General features: G+C 39.4%; 1 protein-coding gene across 1 annotated transcript in view; it reads right to left on the bottom strand.

Annotated features, from left to right (window-relative positions):
• Positions 1–743: 743 nt before the first annotated feature.
• Positions 744–15,501, bottom strand: part of ASB10 (ankyrin repeat and SOCS box containing 10) — a 33,110-nt gene continuing 18,352 nt past the window's right edge. Inside the window, exons 4-5 of the mRNA XM_029586536.1 lie at positions 12,948–13,061; positions 744–1,132 (exon numbers count right to left, since the gene is read on the bottom strand). Of these exons, the coding sequence (XP_029442396.1) occupies positions 947–1,132; positions 12,948–13,061 (300 nt within the window). The 3' untranslated portion in view covers positions 744–946. The remainder of the gene's footprint in view (positions 1,133–12,947; positions 13,062–15,501) is intronic.

The raw sequence follows: 15,501 nt of genomic DNA, 5'->3' as shown, positions 1-15,501 counted from the left end.
TACCCTATCATACACTCACACACACACACACACATACACACACTCTTGCTCAAAAACTCAAGCACCCTCTCATACACTCATACACACACCACACACTCACTCATATACCCATATGCACGCACACTTCTCATACACTCACACACACACACACGCACACTAATACTATATACACACAAATACCCTATCATACACACAAACACACACACACACTCTTGCTCAAAAACTCAAGCACCCTCTCATACACTCATACACACACCAGACACTCACTCATATACCCATACATGCACACACCTCTCATACACAGGCCCTCACTCTCACAGGGCCACTCTCTCACACACATTTCGGACCTCTGCTTTGGCGGCTGGCTGCCCTGCCAGCTCCTCAGTTCTCCATGATGCTACGGGACCTTCCTGCATGCTGTTGTCAATGGCAACCCTCCCCCTGTTGTCAGCTGGGGTGGGCACCCCCTCACCCCCCTTAGTACATCACCGACGTGTGTATACAGCTGCTGGCTGGAAGGTCCAGGAATAAAGTTTTAGCTGGTTTGGTATTGGTAGAAATTGATGTCTGCTTAGGTTTGTAGGGTTGCACCATGGATTGGAGATGCACCAGGGTTCAGGGCATGGAGATAGAACTGACCAGAGATGAAGAGGCACAGACTTTCTCCACCCTGCTGTCTCTACACCGCTCCACTTCACCAAATGCATGACCCAACTATCAAGCACACCAAACAAACGTAGGAATAAGGAGATCTATAATTTTATGTATCAGAGCACTGGGTTACACTTCAACAGCCGAGAGACTGTTTCTCCAAACTGAGTCCAGTCCAAAAACGGTGCAACCCCCACGAAGATCCAAAATAGAGAGATCACTTCCCCTCCCAAAATTAAGGGGTCTGAGAGAAATGAGGAAGCAGCAGAGAAGGGAAGGACACCGATCACCTAAGCTAGTAGAGAACATCTTCAAATCTGAGCATCAGGAACTGCAGAAGAGTGGGTGGCAGGGGAAGGTCAGACAGGACCCGATGGAGTCGTCCCTCCAGATAATTCCTGATGGCGCATCGGGTGAGGTGCTGCAGGGAGCGAGGCTTCTGGCCCAAGCAGAAGAGAGACTGGTAAAAATCCCAGTGTTTCTGCCAATAGAAAACCGAAGAAAAAAAAACAGGAGAGAAGAGAAAAATGTATGAAAAAAATAGACAAGCAAGGAAGAGAAAACCATAGATCACATAAAGATAAGGATCATGAGAGCCATCTGTAGCTAGAGAGGTTTATACATGTATAAATAAATAATAAATCTATTCTGACTCTTCTATCCTTCTATTCTATGCATTAGGTACATCTATGGATAGAGAGGTTTATACATGTATAAATAAATAAATAAATCTATTCTGACTCTTCTATCCTTCTATTCTATGCATTAGGTACATCTATGGATAGAGAGGTTTATACATGTATAAATAAATAAATAAATCTATCCTGACTCTTCTATCCTTCTATTCTATGCATTAGGTACATCTATGGATAGAGAGGTTTATACATGTATAAATAAATAATAAATCTATCCTGACTCTTCTATCCTTCTATTCTATGCATTAGGTACATCTATGGATAGAGAGGTTTATACATGTATAAATAAATAAATAAATCTATTCTGACTCTTCTATCCTTCTATTCTATGCATTAGGTACATCTATGGATAGAGAGGTTTATACATGTATAAATAAATAAATAAATCTATTCTGACTCTTCTATCCTTCTATTCTATGCATTAGGTACATCTGTGGATAGAGAGGTTTATACATGTATAAATAAATAAATAAATCTATTCTGACTCTTCTATCCTTCTATTCTATGCATTAGGTACATCTGTGGATAGAGAGGTTTATACATGTATAAATAAATAAATAAATCTATTCTGACTCTTCCATCCTTCTATTCTATGTATTAGGTACATCTATGGATAGAGAGGTTTATACATGTATAAATAAATAAATAAATCTATTCTGACTCTTCTATCCTTCTATACTATGCATTAGGTACATCTATGGATAGAGAGGTTTATACATGTATAAATAAATAAATAAATCTATTCTGACTCTTCTATCCTTCTATTCTATGTATTAGGTACATCTGTGGACAGAGAGGTTTATACATGTATAAATAAATAAATAAATCTATTCTGACTCTTCTATCCTTCTATTCTATGTATTAGGTACATCTATGGATAGAGAGGTTTATACATGTATAAATAAATAAATAAATCTATTCTGACTCTTCTATCCTTCTATTCTATGCATTAGGTACATCTGTGGATAGAGAGGTTTATACATGTATAAATAAATAAATAAATCTATTCTGACTCTTCTATCCTTCTATACTATGCATTAGGTACATCTGTGGATAGAGAGGTTTATACATGTATAAATAAATAAATAAATCTATTCTGACTCTTCTATCCTTCTATTCTATGCATTAGGTACATCTGTGGATAGAGAGGTTTATACATGTATAAATAAATAAATAAATCTATTCTGACTCTTCTATCCTTCTATTCTATGCATTAGGTACATCTGTGGATAGAGACGTTTATACATGTATAAATAAATAATAAATCTATTCTGACTCTTCTATCCTTCTATTCTATGTATTAGGACATCTATGGATAGAGAGGTTTCTACATGTATAAATAAATAAATAAATCTATTCTGACTCTTCTATCCTTCTATTCTATGTATTAGGACATCTATGGATAGAGAGGTTTATACATGTATAAATAAATAAATAAATCTATTCTGACTCTTCCATCCTTCTATTCTATGTATTAGGTACATCTATGGATAGAGAGGTTTATACATGTATAAATAAATAAATAAATCTATTCTGACTCTTCCATCCTTCTATTCTATGTATTAGGTACATCTATGGATAGAGAGGTTTATACATGTATAAATAAATAAATAAATCTATTCTGCCTCTTCCATCCTTCTATTCTATGTATTAGGACATCTATGGATAGAGAGGTTTATACATGTATAAATAAATAAATAAATCTATTCTGACTCTTCCATCCTTCTATTCTATGTATTAGGACATCTATGGATAGAGAGGTTTATACATGTATAAATAAATAAATAAATCTATTCTGACTCTTCCATCCTTCTATTCTATGTATTAGGACATCTATGGATAGAGAGGTTTATACATGTATAAATAAATAAATAAATCTATTCTGCCTCTTCCATCCTTCTATTCTATGCATTAGGTACATCTGTGGATAGAGAGGTTTATACATGTATAAATAAATAAATAAATCTATTCTGACTCTTCTATCCTTCTATTCTATGTATTAGGACATCTGTGGATAGAGAGGTTTATACATGTATAAATAAATAAATAAATCTATTCTGACTCTTCTATCCTTCTATTCTATGTATTAGGTACATCTATGGATAGAGAGGTTTATACATGTATAAATAAATAAATAAATCTATTCTGACTCTTCTATCCTTCTATTCTATGTATTAGGTACATCTATGGATAGAGAGGTTTATACATGTATAAATAAATAAATAAATCTATTCTGACTCTTCTATCCTTCTATTCTATGCATTAGGTACATCTATGGATAGAGAGGTTTATACATGTATAAATAACTAATAAATCTATTCTGACTCTTCTATCCTTCTATTCTATGCATTAGGTACATCTATGGATAGAGAGGTTTATACATGTATAAATAAATAAATAAATCTATTCTGCCTCTTCTATCCTTCTATTCTATGTATTAGGACATCTATGGATAGAGAAGTTTATACATTTATAAATAAATAAATAAATAAATCTATTCTGACTCTTCTATCCTTCTATTCTATGCATTAGACACATCTGTGGATAGAGAGGTTTACACATGTATAAATAAATAAATAAATCTATTCTGAATCTTCTGTCCTTCTATTCTATGCATTAGGTACGTCTGTGGATAGAGAGGTTCATACATGTATAAATAAATAAATAAATAAATAAATCTATTCTGAATCTTCTGTCCTTCTATTCTATGCATTAGGTACGTCTGTGGATAGAGAGGTTCATACATGTATAAATAAATAAATAAATAATAAATCTATCCTGACTCTTCTATCCTTCTTTTCTATGCATTAGGGACATCTGTGGATAGAGAGGTTTATACATGTATAAATAAATACATCTATTCTGACTCTTCTATCCATCTATACTATGCATTAGGTACATCTGTGGATAGAGAGGTTTATATATTTATAAATAAATAAATAAATAAATAAAAAAATCTATCCTGACTCTTCTATCCTTCTATTCTATGCATTAGGTACATCTATGGATAGAGAGGTTTATATATTTATAAATAAATAAATAAATAAATAAATAATAAATCTATCCTGACTCTTCTATCCTTCTATTCTATGCATTAGGGACATCTGTGGATAGAGAGGTTTATACATGTATAAATAAATAAATCTATTCTGACTCTTCTATCCATCTATACTATGCATTAGGTACATCTGTGGATAGAGAGGTTTATATATTTATAAATAAATAAATAAATAAATAATAAATCTATCCTGAATCTTCTATCCTTCTATTCTATGCATTAGGCACATCTGTGGATAGAGAGGTTTATACATGTATAAATAAATAAATAAATCTATTCTGACTCTTCTATCCTTCTATTCTATGCATTAGGGACATCTGTGGATAGAGAGGTTTATACATGTATAAATAAATAAATCTATCCTGACTCTTCTATCCTTCTATTCTATGCATTAGGTACATCTGTGGATAGAGAGGTTTATATATTTATAAATAAATAAATAAATAAATAAATCTATCCTGAATCTTCTATCCTTCTATTCTATGCATTAGGCACATCTGTGGATAGAGAGGTTTATACATGTATAAATAAATAAATCTATTCTGACTCTTCTATCCATCTATTCTATGCATTAGGTACATCTGTGGATAGAGAGGTTTATATATTTATAAATAAATAAATAAATAATAAATCTATCCTGACTCTTCTATCCTTCTGTTCTATGCATTAGGGACATCTGTGGATAGAGAGGTTTATACATGTATACATAAATAATAAATCTATTCTGACTCTTCTATCCTTCTATTCTATGTATTAGGTACATCTGTGGATAGAGAGGTTTATACATGTATAAATAAATAAATCTATTCTGACTCTTCTATCCATCTATTCTATGCATTAGGTACATCTGTGGATAGAGAGGTTTATATATTTATAATAAATAAATAAATAAATAAATCTATCCTGACTCTTCTATCCTTCTATTCTATGCATTAGGTACATCTATGGATAGAGAGGTTTATACATGTATAAATAAATAAATAAATAAATCTATCCTGACTCTTCTATCCTTCTATTCTATGTATTAGGTACATCTATGGATAGAGAGGTTTATACAAGTATAAATAAATAAATAAATCTATTCTGACTCTTCTATCCTTCTATTCTATGCATTAGGTACATCTGTGGATAGAGAGGTTTATACATGTATAAATAAATCTATTCTGACTCTTCTATCCTTTTATTCTATGCATTAGGTACATCTGTGGATAGAGAGGTTTATACATGTATAAATAAATAAATAAATAAATCTATTCTAACTCTTCTATCCTTCTATTCTATGCATTAGGTACATCTGTGGATAGAGAGGTTTATACATGTATAAATAAATAAATAAATAAATCTATCCTGACTCTTCTATCCTTCTATTCTATGTATTAGGTACATCTATGGATAGAGAGGTTTATACAAGTATAAATAAATAAATAAATCTATTCTGACTCTTCTATCCTTCTATTCTATGCATTAGGTACATCTGTGGATAGAGAGGTTTACACATGTATAAATAAATAAATACAACTATCCTGACTCTTCTATCCTTCTATTCTATGCATTAGGTACATCTGTGGATAGAGAGGTTTATACATGTATAAATAAATAATAAATCTATCCTGACTCTTCTATCCTTCTATTCTATGCATTAGGTACATCTGTGGATAGAGAGGTTTATACATGTATAAATAAATAAATCTATTCTGACTCTTCTATCCTTCTATTCTATGCATTAGGCACATCTGTGGATAGAGAGGTTTATACATGTATAAATAAATAAATAAATCTATCCTGACTCTTCTATCCTTCTATTCTATGCATTAGGTACATCTGTGGATAGAGAGGTTTATACATGTATAAATAAATAAATAAATCTATCCTGACTCTTCTATCCTTCTATTCTATGCATTAGGTACATCTGTGGATAGAGAGGTTTATACATGTATAAATAAATAAATAAATAAATCTATCCTGACTCTTCTATCCTTCTATTCTATGCATTAGGTACGTCTGTGGATAGAGAGGTTCATACATGTATAAATAAATAAATAAATAATAAATCTATTCTGACTCTTCTATCCTTCTATTCTATGCATTAGGTACATCTGTGGATAGAGAGGTTTATACATGTATAAATAAATACATCTATTCTAACTCTTCTATCCTTCTATTCTATGCATTAGGTACATCTGTGGATAGAGAGGTTTATATATTTATAAATAAATAAATAAATAAATAAATCTATCCTGACTCTTCTATCCTTCTATTCTATGCATTAGGCACATCTGTGGATAGAGAGGTTTATACATGTATAAATAAATAAATCTATTCTGACTCTTCTATCCTTCTATTCTATGCATTAGGTACATCTGTGGATAGAGAGGTTTATACATGTATAAATAAATAATAAATCTATTCTGACTCTTCTATCCTTCTATTCTATGTATTAGGTACATCTGTGGATAGAGAGGTTTATACATGTATAAATAAATAAATCTATTCTGACTCTTCTATCCTTCTATTCTATGCATTAGGTACATCTGTGGATAGAGAGGTTTATACATGTATAAATAAATAATAAATCTATCCTGACTCTTCTATCCTTCTATTCTATGCATTAGGTACATCTGTGGATAGAGAGGTTTATACATGTATAAATAAATAAATAAATCTATCCTGACTCTTCTATCCTTCTATTCTATGCATTAGGTACATCTGTGGATAGAGATTTATTTTATTTATTTATTTATTTATTTATTTATTAACTTTTATTTACCGACATTCGTGAAGCACATCATGCCGGTTTACAAAGAACTCAGGTGGGAGATACAGTGAAACAATATAACAATATAATATAACAATATAACATTATAACAAAGTGAACAAATAAAACAGTACAGAAAATGAAACCATGGGAGCCGAATTGAGAGGGGGAAAGGGGGGGGGAGAGGAGGGGGAGGGTGGGCAAGGGGTAGGAGGGGAAGGGGAAAGCATAGTTAGAAGGAGGTAAGGGGAGAATACAAAAGAGTAGGGGGAGACTATGTACAGGAGAACTGTACAGGTGTCATTTAACTACGTAGAATTACGGAGGCGTCGAAAGTTGAAGAAGGCGGTAGAAACCTGGGAAAAAGTTACTTCAGAGGGTATAAAAAAGGGGGGGGGGGGGGGGGGGGGGGAAATTAGGGAAGGGTGGCAGCCGGGTGACGCGGACAAAACGAAAGGGTGACAGGGGGCAGGGAGGAGAAAGGGATAAGACAGACGAGAGGAGGGTGAGGGATGGCCGGGCCGAGCGGAAACTGAAAGGGGGGGGGGGCAGGAGGGAGCTGGGGGGAGATATTACGTTTGGTTTGCGTCAGGGTTTGCGTCAGGGTTTGCGTCGGGGTAGGCCTGTCGGAAAAGCCATGTCTTGACTCCTTTCTTGAAGTTGTGAAGGGATGTCTCTTGGCGTAGGAGGGTGGGGAGGGAGTTCCAGAGGGTGGGGCCAGCGACGGAGAAGGCTCTCCCTCTGGTGTGAGCTGAATGAGCTGTTTTGAGGGATGGGGTGTGGAGGGTGCCTGTATGGGTAGTTCTTGTGGGGCGATCGGAGGAGCGGTAATGAGGCATTTCATCGAGCCAGGTGTGATTGTGTTTATGTAGGGAGTTGTGAAGGATGGTGAGGGTTTTGTATTGTGAGCGGAAGGAGATGGGCAACCAATGAAGGTCCTTTAGTATGGGGGTGATGTGGTCCCTTTTACGCGTACCGGTTATGATTCTAGCCATGGAATTTTGTAGAATCTGAAGGGATTTGATGGTGGAGGCAGGGAGTCCTGCCTCCACCATCAAACCCCTTCAGATTCTATTTATACATGTATAAATAAATCGATTCTGACTCTTCTATCCATCTACACTATGCATTAGGGACATCTGTGGATAGAGAGGTTTAACATGTATAAATAAATAAATAAATCTATTCTGACTCTTCTATCCTTCTATTCTATGCATTAGGTACATCTGTGGATAGAGAGGTTTGTACATGTATAAATAAATAAATAAATCTATTCTGACTCTTCTATCCTACTATTCTATGCATTAGGTACATCTGTGGATAGAGAGGTTTATACATGTATAAATAAATAAATAAATCTATCCTGACTCTTCTATCCTTCTATTCTATGTATTAGGTACATCTATGGATAGAGAGGTTTATACCTTTATAAATAAATAAATCTATTCTAACTCTTCTATCCTTCTATTCTATGCATTAGGTACATCTGTGGATAGAGAGGTTTATACATCTATAAATAAATAAATAAATAACTCTATTCTGACTCTTCTATCCTTCTATTCTATGCATTAGGTACATCTGTGGACAGAGAGGTTTATACATGTATAAATAAATAATAAATCTATCCTGACTCTTCTATCCTTCTATTCTATGCATTAGGTACATCTGTGGATAGAGAGGTTTATACAAGTATAAATAAATAAATCTATTCTGACTCTTCTATCCTTTTATTCTATGCATTAGGTACATCTGTGGACAGAGAGGTTTATACATGTATAAATAAATAAATAAATCTATCCTGACTCTTCTGTCCTTCTATTCTATGCATTAGGTACATCTGTGGATAGAGAGGTTTATACTTGTATAAATAAATAAATAAATCTATTCTGACTCTTCTTCTATTCTATGCATTAGGTACATCTGTGGATAGAGAGGTTTATACATGTATAAATAAATAAATAAATCTATCCTGACTCTTCTATCCTTCTATTCTCTACATTAGGCACATCTGTGGATAGAGCGGTTTATACATGTATAAATAAATAAATCTATCCTGACTCTTCTATCCTTCTATTCTATGTATTAGGTACATCTATGGATAGAGAGGTTTATACCTTTATAAATAAATAAATCTATTCTAACTCTTCTATCCTTCTATTCTATGCATTAGGTACATCTGTGGATAGAGAGGTTTATACATGTATAAATAAATAAATAAATAACTCTATTCTGACTCTTCTATCCTTCTATTCTATGCATTAGGTACATCTGTGGATAGAGAGGTTTATACATGTATAAATAAATAATAAATCTATCCTGACTCTTCTATCCTTCTATTCTATGCATTAGGTACATCTGTGGATAGAGAGGTTTATCTATTCTGACTCTTCTATCCTTTTATTCTATGCATTAGGTACATCTGTGGATAGAGAGGTTTATACATGTATAAATAAATAAATCTATTCTGACTCTTCTATCCTTCTATTCTATGCATTAGGTACATCTGTGGATAGAGAGGTTTATACATGTATAAATAAATAAATAAATCTATTCTGACTGTTCTATCCATCTACACTATGCATTAGGTACATCTGTGGATAGAGAGGTTTATACACGTATAAATAAATAAATAAATCTATTCTGTTTCTGACTCTTCCATCCTTCTATTCTATGCATTAGGCACATCTGTGGATAGAGAGGTTCATACATGTATAAATAAATAAATAATAAATCTATTCTGACTCTTCTATCCTTCTATTCTATGCATTAGGCACTTTGTTCACAGCATTGATGTGCGTGTGATGCAAACTCTATGTTGACAGTAGTGTTTTGCTTGTGATAAAGTCTACTTTGTCATGACAGTGATGTGTGTGTGATGCAGATTCTATGGTGACAGTAGTGTTTTGCTTGTGATCCAGTCTCCATGTTCACAGCATTGATGTGTGTGTGATGCAGACTCTGTGGTGACAGTAGTGTTTTGCTTGTGATCCAGACTCCATGTTCACAGCATTGATGTGCGTGTGATGTAGACTCTGTGGTGACAGTAGTGTCTTACTTGTGATACAGTCTCCATTTTCAGAGCAGTGATGTGCGTGTGATGCAGACTCTGTGGTGACAGTAGTGTCTTACTTGTGATACAGTCTCCATGTTCAGAGCAGTGATGTGCGTGTGATGCAGACTCTGTGGTGACAGTAGTGTCTTGCTTGTGATACAGTCTCCTTTGTCATGACAGTGATCTGCGTGTGATGCAGCCTCTATGGTGACAGTAGTGTTTTGTTTGTGATCCAGACTCCATGTTCACAGCATTGATGTGCGTGTGATGCAGACTCTATGGTGACAGTAGTGTCTTGCTTGTGATACAGTCTCCATGTTTAGAGCAGTGATGTGCGTGTGACGCAGACTCTGTGGTGACAGTAGTGTCTTGCTTGTGATTCAGTCTCCATGTTCAGAGCAGTGATGTGCGTGTGACGCAGACTCTGTGGTGACAGTAGTGTCTTGCTTGTGATACAGTCTCCATGTTCAGAGCAGTGATGTGCGTGTGACGCAGACTCTGTGGTGACAGTAGTGTTTTGCTTGGGATATAGTCTCCATGTTCACAGCATTGATGTGCGTGTGATGCAGACTCTATGGTGACATTAGTGTCCTGCTTGTGATACAGTCTTCATGTTCAGAGCAGTGATGTGCGAGTGATGCAGACTCTGTGGTGACAGTAGTGTCTTGCTTGTGATACAGTCTCCATGTTTAGAGCAGTGATGTGCGTGTGATGTAGACTCTGGTGACAGTAGTGTCTTGCTTGTGATATAGTCTCCATGTTCACAGCATTGATGTGCGTGTGATGCAGACTGTATGGTGACAGTAGTGTCTTGCTTGTGATCCAGTCTCCATGTTACAGCATTGATGTGCGTGTGATGCAGACTCTATGGTGACAGTAGTGTCTTGCTTGTGATCCACTCTCCATGTTCACATCATTGATGTGCGTGTGATGCTGACTCTGTGGTGACAGTAGTGTCTTGCTTGTGATCCAGTCTCCATGTTACAGCATTGATGTGCGTATGATGCAGACTCTATGGTGACAGTAGTGTCTTGCTTGTGACAAAGTCTCCTTTGTCATGACAGTGATATGCGTGTGATGCAGACTCTATGGTGACAGTAGTGTCTTGCTTGTGATCCAGTCTCCATGTTACAGCATTGATGTGCGTTTGATGCAGACTGTATGGTGACAGTAGTGTCTTGCTTGTGATCCAGTCTCCATGTTCACAGCATTGATGTGCGTGTGATGCAGACTCTATGGTGACAGTAGTGTTTTGCTTGTGATCCAGTCTCCATGTTCACAGCAGTGATGTGTGTGTGATGCAGACTCTATGGTGACAGCAGTGTCCTGCTTGTGATACAGTCTCCATGTTCAGAGCAGTGATGTGCATATGATGCACACTCTATGGTGACTTTAGTGTTTTGCTTGTGATCCAGTCTCCATGTTCAGAGCAGTGATGTATGTGTGATGCAGACTCTATGGTGACAGTAGTGTTTTGCTTGTGATCCAGTCTCCATGTTACAGCATTGATGTGCGTATGATGCAGACTGTATGGTGACAGTAGTGTCTTGCTTGTGATCCAGTCTCCATGTTCACAGCATTGATGTGCGTGTGATGCAGACTCTATGGTGACAGTAGTGTTTTGCTTGTGATCCAGTCTCCATGTTACAGCATTGATGTGCGTATGATGCAGACTGTATGGTGACAGTAGTGTCTTGCTTGTGATCCAGTCTCCATGTTCACAGCATTGATGTGCGTGTGATGCAGACTCTATGGTGACAGTAGTGTTTTGCTTGTGATCCAGTCTCCATGTTCACAGCAGTGATGTGTGTGTGATGCAGACTCTATGGTGACAGCAGTGTCCTGCTTGTGATACAGTCTCCATGTTCAGAGCAGTGATGTGCATATGATGCACACTCTATGGTGACTTTAGTGTTTTGCTTGTGATCCAGTCTCCATGTTCAGAGCAGTGATGTATGTGTGATGCAGACTCTATGGTGACAGTAGTGTTTTGCTTGTGATCCAGTCTCCATGTTCACAGCAGTGATGTGTGTGTGATGCAGACTCTATGGTGACAGCAGTGTCCTGCTTGTGATACAGTCTCCATGTTCAGAGCAGTGATGTGCGTATGATGCACACTCTATGGTGACAGTAGTGTTTTGCTTGTGATCCAGTCTCCATGTTCACAGCAGTGATGTGTGTGTGATGCAGACTCTATGGTGACAGTAGTGTCTTGCTTGTGATACAGTCTCCATGTTTAGAGCAGTGATGTGCGTGTGATGTAGACTCTGGTGACAGTAGTGTTTTGCTTGTGATCCAGTCTCTATGTTCACAGCATTGATGTGCGTGTGATGCAGACACTATGGTGACAGCAGTGTTTTGCTTGTGATCCAGTCTCCATGTTCAGAGCAGTGATGTGTGTGTGATGCAGACTCTATGGTGACAGTAGTGTCTTGCTTGTGATACAGTCTCCATGTTTAGAGCAGTGATGTGCGTGTGATGTAGACTCTGGTGACAGTAGTGTTTTGCTTGTGATCCAGTCTCCATGTTCACAGCATTGATGTGCGTGTGATGCAGACACTATGGTGACAGCAGTGTTTTGCTTGTGATCCAGTCTCCATGTTCAGAGCAGTGATGTGCGTGTGATGCAGACTCTATGGTGACAGCAGTGTTTTGCTTGTGATAAAGTCTCATTTGTCATGACAGTGATGTGTGCATATGATTGGACCTGTTTCTTTCCTCTGCTTAGGCACTCACCTGAACAATTTCTGGAGGAACTGCATCTACCCAGCTCTCGTTGACACGAAGTCGATCGTATGAGTTGATTAAGGCTTCGATTGTCCGGGGTGATGAGCTGCAGTATTTTAGCACCTGGAAGAAGATAATTAATTAGGTAACACCTCTAACCTCTCACCTGCCTGTGACAAACTCTTCCTGAACTATGACCGAATTGTGAAAACCCTCATCCTGCCCTTTGACCTGGGAGTGAAAACCGCTTTCTCCAATGTGCAGTGTTAGTGGTGAGGAGAGGTTCTGGCCCTCCTGGTTCCTCCTGGTTACCAACCCTAGGGGGTCCACGAGAGCATCCCAGAGGGTCCCCCGGAAGGGATGCAAGAACATTTAGCTATTGAGGAAATGAGCGGGCTGCTGCTTCCTGTGATTGGTTGAGCTGCTGCCCCATCTTGCTGCAGAGCAGGAGAGGGAGGGACAAAGAGGGGCCTATCTGCACCCATTAGAAGCCTGAAATCGCACTGCTGCACTCTGTGAGGATGTGGGGAAGCGAGGAGCTGTCAGAAGCTTTGCGAGCTGGACTGCACCCTGGAGGAAGCAGAGGAAAGCTGCGTTATCAGGCTGGTGAGAAACCTTTCCCACCCAGTGCTACCTGCTCTGCCCCTGTCCCGACGGGGGGGGGGGGGGGGGGGGGGGGTAGAGGGGAGCCGCACCAGAGAAGGGAAGGAAGGAAATGGGGCTAGGGCTGACGGAGGGAGGGAAAGAGACAGAGGGGAGAAAGAAAGAGACAGGGAGGAAGAAAACGAGGAGAAAGAGGGAGCCTGGACTCCACGGTTAAAGTGGGGGGTGAGATGGGTGCAGCCTATCAGGGGAGAGGAGGAGAGGTCCCCCAGGGGCAGAGGGAGAGAGAAAGGGAGGGATGGAGGACCAGCATGGAGCAGGAGGGAAGAAAGGGAAGATGACAGCTGAGGAGGAGGAGGAGGTGGATGGAGGATGAGATTCATGACAAACCGTAAACACTGAACTTAATTAGGGGACAGACATTCAGACAGACAGACAGACATGGGGATCTGGTGAGCCTTCCTCCCGGCAGGGTCGCTGTTCAGAGGGGGGAAGTTACGAGCTTTATATGAGGTGTGCACCTGTTTATCCCGTTGCCAGGGAGGGTAAAAGTCCCTGTGCTGGGAGCCGCAGGGGGAGCTTCGGGGAGGGAAGGTGCAATCATCCTCGGGCCTCAGAGCAGATGAAATGCGCTCGGTTACTAAAGTCCCTGCTTTCCCCGCCGGCCCGAGGAAACGCAGGCGCAGTTTCCCGATGAGAATCAGGGAGCGGGGAGCGGCGCTGAGTCTGCAGCTGGATTGCAAATTGCCCCCGCCACGTTTTGCAGGCCACGAGCCGCTGCCGGGGTGGCTGCGTCTCCTTATTTCTGTAGTTTTGGCATCCGGGCATTAATAAAGCAGAAGTGTGCGCAGGTCCGTGGAACCTCTGAAGCTGAAAAGGGAGGGTTTCCCTGACAGTTCGGGATGGCGCCCGCTGCTCCACCCCAGGGTTTCCCCAAACCTTTCACGCCCAGGCCGCACTTACCTTAGCAGAAATGCTGTGAGGCACAGCAGCCTCCCCGGAGCAGGCGGTGCAGACATACGGGACGATACAGTAAAGCGCGGCCGTGGTTACCCGGTTTTTAACCCGCTTTGGACGCACGTTTTGGACCCGCGATTCAGTATCGGCTTTTACGCGTCCTTACCGCTTGCCTTAAAAGGACGCGTATCCCTTTCCGCCCGCCGCATGTATAAGACACGATAATGATGGGATTAGCTATTCCCCCATCGATACAGTAACGTGCGCCCAGATTATCGCCCTGTTAACCAGCTCATTTACCGCGTCTTTAACCTGAATATTTACCGCCTACCCTGTCCCTGCCGTTAGATGGGAGCCGCGCCAGTCTAGGGTTAAACCGTACGTCTCTGAGGCTCCGGACATGGACGCCTCTACGGGCACCGGAGAGATGGGCGACCGCTAGGCGTCCTGAGGCTCCGGGGTCCAGCGGAAACATGGACGCCTCTACGGATGCCTCTACGGACGTCTCTATGGATGCCTCTACGGACGCCTCTAAGGACGCCTCTACGGAGCCTTCCTCCTGCGTCTAGAATAAGTCTGTAGTAAACGCTGAAATAAGAACGCATAGTTGGGTTGAGAAAACAAACTTGAGAATCCACAGTGTGGCATATCCATGTATGTACTGGGAAACGTGGACGTCCAGCCGGGCGCTCAAGGCAGCGGGGTCTGTAGGAAAGAACCATCCACTTACCTGGTGGAATGACATTTCAAATGATAGGTACTAGTGCACCCTGGATACTGTATAGGCGCTGAACACCGCTCTATACAGTAAAATGGATTGCGAGCGCCTACCGCTTCATTGACGCGCTTTGGACGCCACTTGGATTTGCGTCTCATTTGAATACTGAATCGAGCGCCTTGTGAAGCAAGATGCGCGCACGGCAAACGAGGGCGCGCCCGGCACTGCCGCACTGTTTCTTATGCGTCCTTGCTGTATCGGCCCTCAAGAGAGGAGAGGAGAGGG

The sequence above is a fragment of the Rhinatrema bivittatum genome, unplaced genomic scaffold (assembly GCF_901001135.1).
Source record: "Rhinatrema bivittatum unplaced genomic scaffold, aRhiBiv1.1, whole genome shotgun sequence".
Lineage (NCBI taxonomy): Eukaryota > Metazoa > Chordata > Amphibia > Gymnophiona > Rhinatrematidae > Rhinatrema > Rhinatrema bivittatum.
The sequence above is the reverse complement of the archived record's forward strand: the minus strand, read 5'-3'. Positions and strand labels throughout refer to the sequence as shown.